Raw genomic sequence first — 12,477 nt, 5'->3', positions numbered from 1 at the left:
CCAATCAACCACATTAACCCGATTTTTCCACCAAAGCAGCTACCCTCAAGGACAGTCGGTCCACTCGCATCCAACGGTCAAAAATGTGTAGCAGGCTCGATCCGATGGCCAGAAGTGTTGAGTGCGTGAGATGGTTGGAAAGGTGCTCGGTTATAATTGTATCTAAATTTTCCACCGGAGCAGCTACCCTCAAGGACAGTCGGTCCACTCGCATCCAACGGCCAAAAATGTGTAGCAGGCTCGATCCGATGGCCAGATAATGTATCTAAATTATCCTTCCTATATACTTTATGCAGAAGCGAGCCTCCCCCCAAAAAGAGCGCGACAGCTAGTAGGGTTCCTAGCCGCCGCCGCCGCCGCCCCTGCCGGCCGAACCCTCCGCCGCCCCGCCGCCGGTACAGGAGCCCAGCAGCGCCAACCTCCGTCGAGCAGCCGCTCCCACCAGCAGCGCCTCCCTCCCTGGTAGCAACCGCTCCTTCCTCTTGAACCCTCTGTTTGCTCAAAATTTTCCTGATTTTTGTATTGGATGAGTACTTGGTGTAGATCTGACATTAAGAATATAACGATGATTATTTCTTGACGAGTACTTGCTTCATGATTTTTCCAGTACATGTTCAAGTTTACACACGAGAGGAATTTGCTTGATAGGTGTTTGTGATAATGCTTGTAGGGGCAAATATTTACAAATTGTACTTCAAGTTTTTCAGATGAGCAAATCTTTTGGTTTAAACTTGTTAGCAGTGAAACATGCAATGAATGACGATATATGAAAAGGAAAATATTAAGTTGTTTTATCTGCACCGTGTTGACCTTAAATCGAAGCTTAGCAGTAACATGCAATTTGAGAGAGCAGGAGCTTTGTCTTGGTTATACTGGCTTAACGCATTAGTACTAGTGGTATTGTTGGCATGATAGATGACCCAAATCTTGTTTATGACTGGGAATATAATGGTACTGTTACTCTGTGTTCTTGATTTTAACTGTCTGCTGCTTCGGCATCCACATTAGAGGAAAGAAGCTAATCTGCTGTTCCTAGCTTCTATACTTATATATTTTTGTGAATAAAAAAAATAGTAAAACGTATCCCTGTATTGGCGCCTTTCCAAAATGCCGAATTTACGCAACCATATTGGCCTGATACTGATGCAGCTGAATCCTTCCCTGCTTGCTCTTTTTGTTGAGCTTATCTGATCGTGAATTGTGTTCCGTCTACTCATGCTGCAGCCGTGGTTCGGGATCTAGCCATGTCGACCAACAAGGGCGGAGGCGGAGGTGCGTTCCTGTTTGTCTGCTTGAGCTGTTGACTCCTCTGGATTTGACTTTTAATATTTGATATTTGCATTCTCTGAGCTTGTTTCTTCGTTCATGGATTGCAGGGAAGAAGAAGAAGGAGGTGAAGAAGGAGACAAAACTGGGGATGGCGTACAAGAAGGATGATAACTTTGGGGAGTGGTACTCTGAGGCGCGTCTTCTTGCTATTTGCTGGCTTGGTGACGTTTATTTACAATTCGATTTGGGTGCATGGTGGATTGGTGGGTGCAATGTGGAACTAATTTTCATATGATGGCCATGGGAAAAGTTCTGTGTTGTGATAGCTTTAAGTTTGTTGACACGTACTATTGCACTAATCTGCAATATTGGCGCTCTTGTTATCTACTACTGCCTTTTTCTTTTCAAACTGCTCTATGCCAAATATTCTGTTTGTATGTTGTTCTCGAAGAGAAACTACCGACCTTCCAGGATTTGAAGATGTTATATTAGGTATCAGTTTTTGCCATTGAGTGTCAGACTTTCTATTAGCTTACCTGTGCTCTCATGACCGGTACAGTGGTGATCATACTTACTGTTTCCGAGTTGGGCTTTGTCTCTTGCTTGTAGGGTTAGAGCAGAAAGTTTCTTGCATTTTCGTTAAGAGTGGAAACAACAAATGCGAGCAAAATTTCATTCATACTGCAAATTAATCCCAATCTTGCTAGGGACTTCTTTAAGCTTTTTTATTTGTTTGTTCAGGTTGTTGTGAACAGTGAAATGATTGAGTACTATGACATCTCTGGTTGTTATATCTTGAGGCCTTGGGCGATGGAAATATGGGAGTTGCTGAAAGTAAGTTCTCTCAATATCATCTGGAATCTGAAATCCAAATGACCAAGCTGTCTTTTACTGTTTGTTACTATTTTCCCTTCTATGCAATGAAATATATGCATCCTTTCTTGAGAGTGGCCTCTTTTTCTGAGACTGATTTTGGGGCCATCTGAAACTTCTCTTATGCTTATGCCCATGTTTCTTTTTCATTTGGCAATTAATTCTGAACTTCTCTATATCCAATCAACATTTGATAACACATAATCCTTAATGCCCTTTTTCAGTGTTGTACATGTAAATTCCATTTTCCCTTCATTGTCGTGTTGCTGTCTTGTTTGAAAGCTGTTATTACATATATGTTTTCTTTGGCAGTTTATCATATTAATAGTTTTTGACTCTGAATCAACATCAGTACCCTTGCTGTTGCTGTTAATTTATATCTTTTAATTATCAAGTGATAGTGACATTATTATGTGAGGTAATAGCACCAGGAGTCCCAGAACTTGTCCTGAATGTGATGATTTGGTCCCAAACTTGCAAAAGGCAACTATTGAGTCACACAACTTGCAGCCAATGTGCAATTTTGGTCCTACCCAATCAGACGACGACAAGTGGAGCCAAGTCAGCACAGCCCACTCCACCCGGTCAGCACCGTACTTTTTGCAATTACCCCCCTGGACTTAGCACAAATAAACCCGCACAACACCACCTGAGTTTAACTGCGTGGTATATTCCTGGAATATCCTGCTCCACTCACTCACCTTTGTGCTAAGGAGGAAATAATTTGTCCTTGGCGTTTCCGATATTTGCATGATCCACCATCATGCATGCAGTGAGCGTAGCCAACTAGTCATGCAGTTCATTGCAAATCTCGACCCTCAGATAAAAAAAGTAAACACATACATGGATTCCCTCTATTTTCGGAGGACAAGATGTTCTGGAGACACATTTTTATTGATTCGCGCTATTTACAGAACAAAATCGCTCCAGTTTGCATGCAGCCTGCGCAAAACCACCGAAGCGCAGCAGCCTACCGATGCTAGCTAGCTATACATGCTGCCGGCCGCAGAATTACTACGCGGCCTTGGGCGGAACCACGATGGGGCTCCGCACGATGTGGTCGTCGAAGACCCACTTCAGGTTGCCCTCGGCGCCGGCGACGCTCGGCAGTCCCGCCCACCGCACCGTCACCGTGAAGCTCTGCTTCTCCTTGGCCTCCGCGAACCGCATCATCGGCGGCTGCACAGTCACCGACACGTCTTTGGGCATGTCCACCACGGCGGTGTACACCGAGTTCGGCTTCCCGACGTTGGTCACCGTGCGGTTGACTGTGATCGGCTGGGCCAACAGGTTGACGATGAGGGACGGGTAGTTCAGCTCTGCCTCGGTGGTGGCCTTGAGGCTGGCGCAGGTGACCGGGCGGTGGGCGATCTCGGTGACGCCCTCGTCGCCGATGCCGAGGCCGCAGAGGTAGGGGAGGTAGTCGTCGGCGTGGAGGTCGTAGACTAGGCCGGGTCAAAGGCGAGCGCGGGGTTGACGTAGCCCGCGCCCATGGCGTAGAAGGTGGCGAGGCGGTACTGCTCGTCCTTGAGGGGCACGCCGGTGCGGTCCACTGCGTCCGACGTCGTCATGATGGAGGATTTGATCGCCGCCGGTGACCAGTCCGGGTGCAGGCTCTTGATGAGTGCGGCGATGCCGTTCAGGTGCGGCGTCGACATGGACGTGCCAGACTCCACGAAGAAAGAGAGGCCGACGCCCCCGTCGGAGAACTCCGTGTGCGACTCGCTCGGCGCCCACGCCGCGAGTATGTTCATGCCGGGCCCCGTGATGTCCGGCTTCAGGATGCCCGGGCTGGCCTTGCTCGGACCTCGGGACGAGAAGAAAGTAACGGCCGGCGCCGGCAGCGCGCCCATGACTGTGCCCTTGAACGCGATGCTCGCCGTCGGGTTGGCCGTGGAGTTGATGTAGGCCGCGATCTTGGTCCCGGCATCGCAGCTCAGGTGCGAGGCAGGGAGGACATGCGGGTCAGCGAAGGTGGTGTACCCCCTCGGCTGCTCTGTTCATCACGATCATGCCCATGCCGCCGTACGCGGACACGGTCTGGCCAGCCTCGATGCGGCCGTTCAGGCCTCTGCTCTCGCAGAGCACCACCTTGTCGCTCACTTCGGCTCCGCGCAGCACGCTGCAATCGCAGCTTGTGTCGGAGCCGTCGGCGGCGGGGTACATAAGCGGAAGCGGCTTTGCGGCGGAGTTGTTGCCTGGCTGGAACAGGGACTCGCCGTCGAACTCCTCGCCGTTTCCGAGCCTCACGGTGGTGCGTATGGCGTGGTCCATGGTGCCGGCCGCGACGGTGAGCATCCAAGGCGCCCCGTTGCCGACGGAGCCCGGGTCCGGACCCGCGTTCCCCGCCGCGCAGCTGACGAAGATGCCGCGCTCCATGGCCTGGAACGCCGCGATGGCGATGGGGTCGTACAGCCTGAGGCAGCCCTCTGTGGTCCGCAGCGCCTCGGCCTCCTCCTCCGTGAGCCGCGCGGCGAAGCCGGTGAACACGTGGTTGTAGGAGTAAATGATGCGCGGGCCGTGGTCCTCGGCGCCGCCGCCCGCCTGGGCTCCGATTCGAGCGCGGCCGTCCGCGGGAGGAAGGAGCGGTGCCACTCCTCGACGGAGTCGACGGGGCCGCCCCTCGGGGCGAGGTGCAGGATGTAGTTCTTCCTCGCCCGCAGGTACGACGCGCCGAGCAGAGGCTGCAGGGAGAGGAGGAGGCGATGACCCACCGGGACTCCGCGGCGGCAATGGCGGCGACGCAGTTAAACTCAGGTGGTGTAGTGCGGGTTTATTTGTGCTAAGGCCAGGGGGGTAATTGAAAAATGTGCTGCGCTGACCGGCTCTGCTGACTAGGCTCCACTTGTCGTCGTCTGATTGGTTAGGACTAAATTTGCACATTGGATGCAAGTTGTGGGACTCAATAGTTGGCTTTTGCAAGTTTTGGACCAGATCGTCACATCTAGGACAAGTTGTGGGACTCCTGGTGCTATTACCTCTTATTATGTTTTACTTGTAAGTAACATCAATGTGATTTGGTGCAGGAATTTTTTGATGCAGAAATAAAGAAGTTGAAGCTGAAACCATATTATTTCCCTTTGTTTGTTACGGAGAATGTTCTGCAGAAGGAGAAAGACCATATTGAGGGTTTTGCCCCTGAGGTGTGCCTTTTACTCCATTTCTTTTCGGATGAAGTATTTTGCAAGTTAATATATTGGTTTAGTCAGCTATTTAGCTTGTACAACTACGACAGTGGCTTTTGGAAAGTTTAACAGTTGAAAGAAAAATAACAATTGTGACAACAGCTTCCACACCACTATGGACCAAACGTGTGATTGTTTTCTTTAACCTTAACACGCCTTGTAAGTTGTGTTTTACTATTTACTTTGACCTGTGTAGTGGTTTCTATATGAATTCATGAGATAGGACAGGTATCGGAAACAATGTGCTTGGTCACCAGTTCATCATGATACAGATTTATGAGTATTATGTTAATTCTTTTTCTCTGTGCTATCGTTCTAATTAGCTTTGCCATATTTACTTTATCTATTTCTTATATTGCCTTCTGAAGATAGTAACCTTTTTATTTGTCCTCCAGGTAGCGTGGGTTACTAAATCTGGAAAATCTGATCTGGAAGCTCCTATTGCAATCCGTCCAACAAGTGAGACTGTCATGTATCCATACTTCTCTAAATGGATAAGAAGCCACCGGGACTTACCTTTGAAGTGTAACCAGTGGTGCAATGTTGTCAGATGGGAGTTTAGCAATCCAACTCCTTTCATAAGGTAGCTCACTATTTGGTGGCCCATCATCCCACATTTGTCTAGGCACTTCTCCGAGTTTGACTTTCTTATGGTGCCCGCAGAGCTCTGCCCCATCACTGTCTTGTTAGTAGTTAATGGTGCGATAGTGTCTGATTGCATGCTTGATAAAATTATTGCAAAAAGCAGTACATTCATTTGCAAAAACAGTATATTTGCAAGATGGCTGTTGAAGACTTGAAGTATTAAGCTTTTCAAGTATTGCAAGGGTCAAGGACATCACATCTATTCTTTCCATCAAAATCATGAAATTACTATAGTAAAAACTTTCATGCTAATATTGAGATGATTGTTTGCTAGACCATTTAGAACAAAGGGACCAAAGGAAGATAAATGAGGTTTCACGACTTCAATTTTCATTCGGGTTACTTTACAATGCTATAATATTGTGATGACTGTTTGTTAGACCATTTGAAACAAAAGAACCAAAGGAAGATAAATGAGGTTTCACGACTTTAGAATTTATACACTGAAAATTTTCATTCTGTCTATACAATTCCAACGTAGTATTTGTGTAGTATCAATAACACCCACCATTTTTGTTGTTCATTTCTCTCTTTTTGGGTGAGAAAATTACTGTTCTTCTTTTGTTACATTCTAGCAATCTGCTGCTCATTTACTCAAAGTCATGATAATATTTTCACAATTGATTTTCTCAATAGATGTATAAACCAAAAATTATAAATTTCATGTACCTTGTTTATGCAAAGCTTACCATTATGGCTAATAGTTATTTTTTTCCGTTGTAATGCTTGTGACCTGTCTTGACTAAACATTCTGCGTCTGCTTTAAGTTATTTGACATGATCTGTAACCGTTCTCCTCAGGAGCCGTGAATTTCTTTGGCAAGAAGGCCATACAGTATTTGCAACTAAAGAGGAGGCAGATGAAGAGGTATTACAACTTCCGTTCCTGAATGCATGGCATGTTGAGTATTTGCACTAACCAAGATATAAGCAAATAAGACTGCACTACTCCCTATTTATTAGGAAACTTGTCACTATTAGGAGATGGCTATTTCATTTGTAGTAATATAAATAAATTTGGAAATAACCAAATGGGGGGTTTATACTTGTTGAAATGACCAAATGGAGGTGCATATACACATTGCGAATGACCTAATGGAATGACATATTAATGTGGAGCTGGTCTAAAGTTATACTGACATTTTTGGGGTACAAAATTTGAATTCTATAATGATGTGTGTTCAGTAACGAAGGGCCTAAGTAGTTTACTACTTATCGTGGTATTTTAATCTGGCTGTGTTGTAATAATCTAGTAATATTGAATTGATTTTGGTGGTTCTATTGTGAACCAGTAGATTGGTTGGTTTTATTCAGTATGGACTATGGATGGCTAGTATGGAGCAGTGATGTATGTAGTTGTAAGTTCTGGAAACTTGGATCAGTGTTTTGACCTCTTGTGTAAATTGTGCAACTCTACACATTCATAACTTTACTTGTAAGTTCTAAGCTGTTATTCTGCCCCAAAAACTATTTAAGTTGTCCGCATGGGTTGGAGTAACACCTGAATAAATGTAGTATTGTGATATCAGTTCTATGTTGTGTTTGATAAGATTTTATGAAATTTGCATGTTAATTATCAAAGGGTTAACCAGTCATTTATGGGAAGGGGAGCCTTGGCGCAGTGGTAAAGCTGCTGCCTTGTGACCATGAGTCAAGTCCTGGAAACAGCCTCTTACAGAAATGTAGGGAAAGGCTGCGTACTATAGACCCAAAGTGGTCGGACCCTTCCCTGGACCCTGCGCAAGCGGGAGCTACATGCACCAGGTTGCCCTTTTTTTTTTAACCAGTCATTTATGGCAATGTTTATCAGGTCCTCCAAATATTGGAACTCTACAGGAGAATATATGAAGAATTTTTAGCAGTTCCAGTGTCCAAAGGAAGGAAAAGTGAGATGGAAAAGTTTGCCGGTGGACTTTATACAACCAGTGTAGAGGTATGGATAAGAAACTGCTTGCTGCATGTAAGAATACAAGAATTATTTTCCGTTACTGCAAGATTAAAGTTTATCGGTTGTTTTTCTTTAGGCCTTCATTCCAAATACCGGCCGTGGTATACAAGGTGCAACTTCACATTGTCTTGGCCAAAACTTTGCAAAGATGTTTGATATCACCTTTGAGAATGAAAAGGGTGAACGGTCCATGGTGTGGCAGAACTCTTGGGCATACACTACCCGCGCGGTAATTCTTATATTTCTTTTACTCGAAATGGACTTTGCAAAGAAGTTTTTAAATCATACTGGTGCACTTTCTGCTTATATATCGTGCTGTGATGTAAGCATTCGAATAAGCTTATAAGTTTGACCAGAAAAGATCAAATGTTGGAGAATAGGTTCATGGTATTTATGATATTTGGTATTTATGGTATTTATCTTTTTCAGCATAATATTTGGAGTATAATGGTATCTTTGCAAAGAGATTGAACAGAATGGTAAATAGGAACTAGCGTGGGGAATGCTGGTATACATCTGGATGTATTTTTCTTTCCAAAATTTATTTGTTTTGTTTGGAGGAATCTCGAAAGGCAGGACCTTGCAGTTTACGAGTAGAAATTGAATTTGCCTAGTTTAACTAGGAAAGTCGTGCAATAACCAGTAGAATGTGCCCATGCTCCAACAATGGGTATATTGAAATGTACAACAATAACAAAGCCGTTAGTCCCAAACAAGTTGGGGTAGGCTAAATGGGTATATTGTAATGTAGTTAATCTAATTTTGCAGTTCCATGTAATTCTATGTAGTAGCATGTTTAGAGTTGCCTAACTCAAAACAAGGCCTGATCCATAGTTTTTGTAATGAAAATCATGATGATGGGTCTTCCATTTTTGTTTTATCCATCGTTTTGTTGAGAACTTAGTGTGCCCTTAACTACCAAGCCCTTTGGAGCTAGCTTTTAATGCTAGCCCAAAGTGTTGGCAATAGCCATGTGTTTCAACTATGGCTATATCAATGATTCTTTTGTTAATATAATTTATCACATCCTATTTTATTTTGTGTATATGATTCTCAGTCGCTGAATATTCTGTTTAGTTATGTTGCCATTTGTAATATGTAGCTATGCTCTTATTGCAGATTGGGGTCATGGTAATGACACATGGTGATGACAAGGGCTTAGTGCTGCCACCAAAGGTGGCACCTATCCAGGTCATTGTCATTCCTGTGCCATTTAAAGATGCTGACACAACAGCTATTAAAGGGGCGTGTGAGTCGGCTGTTTACACCTTGAACCAAGCTGGGATTCGAGCAGATTTGGATGCTCGTGAAAACTACTCTCCTGGTTGGAAATATTCTCAATGGGAAATGAAAGGTGTTCCTTTGAGAATCGAGATAGGTCCAAAAGATCTGGCGAACAAGCAGGTACTGGTTATTGATTCTTGATCATGTGAATAATTTGCTCCATAAATTGTTCTCGTTTCATTTTGCGCTCTATGTATATTTACAATGGGCACTATTGCCTTTCATATCCTTCATACAATACTGCCAGCCTTATGACAGGTTGCTCCCCACTTCATATAGCATGTTTTCTTTTTGTTCCTATTGTTGAAGATGTTATATTTTGCTTCTTTAACTTGTTCCTGAAGCCTAAGATGTGTATGTGCTCGTGTTCAAAATTTTATTAGAACTGTCATACATTGGACTTAGGCCGTAACTTTTTTTTTGTGTGTGGTGAAAGTAAGTGGCTAATATTAACATACATATTGTTAGACTTTAATAATATTTGTGACAACTGACTCGAAATTAAAATTCTCTCTTTAGCTGTTAAGAAAGAGTATGAATTGTGTTGTCTACTGATGATTCTCACCTGTATCCTGTTCGTTTTGTTCTCTTACTGGGTTTTGGAAACTTTGAGATGGTTAACAGAGTAATTATTTAAGAACCCTTTATAATTGAATGTCAAAATGGAAGGGAGTCATTGACTCATTGTGCATCTGTGCTATTGTTTTCTTCACGATTGTTCTGAATAATCAGGAATAAGCAGGAATGCCAAATTAATCTGAATAATCAGGAATGTCAAAATAGAAGTAATTTCCTGATTGTTCTGAATAATCAGGAATAAGCATCCATGTGTACTGAATAAGCCTTTTGTTCTACAATTCTTTGCACGAAATGTCTTCATTGCTGACTGTTGTTTAGATCCAAAGCTGCATGGACTTGTTTCTCCCTTAAAAATAGATTTTGTGGGATATCTTAGTCAGAGGAACTGTTGCATGATTCCACGAGTTATTTGCACGTACAGATTTAGAATTATTTTTACTTGCCTGATTAACCATATGATTGCGCCCACAAACTGGTTCATCTTCTGAGGATTAGATATGTACAGAGTTGTCGCAAAGATTTAAATCCCTTAAAGTTGCCCATTTGGCAGTTAAATGGAATATAATGTTTTGTATTTACAGGTGCGCATTGTCCGGCGAGACAATGGTACAAAGGTTGATATTCCTTCAACCGACTTGGTTGAGCAGGTTAGAGTGTTGCTGGACGGGATTCAAGCAAACTTATTGGAAACAGCGAAAGCAAAGAGAGATGCCTGCGTTGTAATCATCAGCACTTGGGATGAATTCATAGCAGCTCTCAATGACAAAAAGTTGATCTTGGCTCCATGGTGTGATGAGGAGGTATTTTATGTCCTGCCCTATATTTCTCCTATTCCCCTCCCACCCAGATATTTTTCAGTCACTAATAACGAACAGAACTAATGACTATGGCACACATGTTGGTATCTAGCGTATGTTCTATGCACGCAAAGCTAGTTGTAGTGGGAGTAATGGGATGTGCACATTTGTGGAGAATTGTTTTGATACTTGTATAGCTAAACCTTGATATTATATAAAACTCCACAAAGTTGGTGAAACTGAAGCTGATGCATGAGGGAAGTTCTAATTTCAGTTTGCTCATCACCTGATAGCTTCATTTCATGTTTCCACCAGGGTAGCGCCTCTTTTATTAGCTGTGGCGTTTCTTTAGTATGTGAGAAAACCAGAAGTTGTAGTTATTTTTGCATGACTCAACAATCCAGGCATACATAAGACTCGGAGCACCCCTCCTTTGTTAGGTCACTTATTGCTCTTGGATGCTGTGTGTGCTCTCTAGTTCATATTAGTCAATGGTTTTTTTTAATTACCATGATCCTCATGAACTGGAGTCAGAAAAATTATTTCAAATCATGGATGTATTTGAGAATAGTGAGTTTTGACCGCAGGATTACTTGTTCAAGTGGAGGACTAGCATTTGGCACAATTCTATGTTGCCGTAGTTGGGCTTCCTGCTTTGCTACATTAGGTGTTTGCAACTCTGGCATGTTTAGCATACAATTTCTTCCCTTGTGCTGTGCAGGAGGTGGAGAAGGACGTGAAAGCTCGGACCAAAGGTGAACTTGGAGCTGCGAAAACATTGTGTACTCCATTTGACCAGCCAGATCTTCCTTCTGGTATGCTATGCAGACAGCAGTGCTTTTTATTTCATTTGGATTTCTCTTTTGCTATACTTGCTGCAAATGATGCTTCCATTTACGCCGCACTATCCTTGACATTGATGTTGTGCACAAAACTTCAGGAACCGCGTGCTTTGCTTCCGGAAAGCCTGCTCAAAAGTGGTCGTTCTGGGGTCGCAGCTATTGATCCGAGTGTTCTGTCACCTATACATTGCCATTTTCGTGGATCGTTTGTTCTGGCAAAGCTGTTTATTTCTTGTACTACCTGATGTTTGAGTAATGATTGCATGTCGATCAGTTCAGTGTTGACTGGCTAGCCAGAAATATATTGTGTACAACCTTAAGTGATGGATCTGAAAATATTACCCCTCTCCCCCGCCCCATCCGGCGCCCGCGGTGCTGACCAGCAGTCGGCCTCCCCCGCCGTCTTCTGTGAGATTCTGGTTACCTTTTCGTCTTACTCGTCGTCTCCGCCCACGTTGGAGCTTCTTGATGGCGTCCCCGGCCTGGTGGCGAAGAGCATTTACTCACAGGGAAAACTCACCTACATGATTACCTACCATAAAAGTGATCACCGGCTGCCATAGTTAATTCTGAAGAATCGTTGCGTTCCGGACTATGCCGAGAAGCACCCAAAGCCTTATCATGTGGAGGATAAATTTCGCCTACTTTTTGGACTACTTCGTCGAAAGCTTGCGTCACACGCGGTGAGCCTGTATCAAATTACTTTTGCGGAGGATCTATCCTATAGGCCCTAGCTGGCTCATGGGCCGCATGGAAGAGAAGGAAGAAGAAGAGGGAAGAAGATGAAAGACTTCCATGTGGGGTCAACTTAGTTTGGGGATGAGCTAGTCTTTATCTTTACCTAATAATGGTTTCTTTCGTCTGTCATGGCATTTTTTCAGAGAAGTTCCTCTATTTCAAAGAATTTCACCCGCAGTCATGTTTTAAGTTAAAACGTTATTTTTGTATTTTACACAAAAGTCTCTTTTCTTGAAATTAACTCGCCGTCCGGATTTAAGTCACACCCGAACCATTATTTTACATTTTTTTAAACCCCCCTGATTTTTTAGGTAATTC

The 12,477-nt window shown here is 43.8% G+C and overlaps 1 protein-coding gene across 1 annotated transcript; it reads left to right on the top strand.

Moving 5' to 3' along the window:
• The first annotated feature begins 218 nt into the window (after positions 1-218).
• Positions 219-11,762, top strand: LOC123139483 (proline--tRNA ligase, cytoplasmic). Its single transcript, XM_044559279.1, has 13 exons — positions 219-462; positions 1,225-1,272; positions 1,377-1,462; positions 2,011-2,103; positions 5,169-5,285; positions 5,723-5,910; positions 6,773-6,839; positions 7,782-7,904; positions 7,996-8,148; positions 9,039-9,323; positions 10,364-10,582; positions 11,301-11,394; positions 11,520-11,762. The coding sequence occupies exons 2-13, from the start codon at positions 1,245-1,247 to the stop codon at positions 11,582-11,584; spliced, it is 1,518 nt and encodes a 505-aa protein (XP_044415214.1). The 5' UTR covers positions 219-462; positions 1,225-1,244; the 3' UTR covers positions 11,585-11,762.
• Positions 11,763-12,477: the final 715 nt, after the last annotated feature.

Source organism: Triticum aestivum, chromosome 1B (assembly GCF_018294505.1).
Source record: "Triticum aestivum cultivar Chinese Spring chromosome 1B, IWGSC CS RefSeq v2.1, whole genome shotgun sequence".
NCBI lineage: Eukaryota > Viridiplantae > Streptophyta > Magnoliopsida > Poales > Poaceae > Triticum > Triticum aestivum.
The sequence above is the reverse complement of the archived record's forward strand: the minus strand, read 5'-3'. Positions and strand labels throughout refer to the sequence as shown.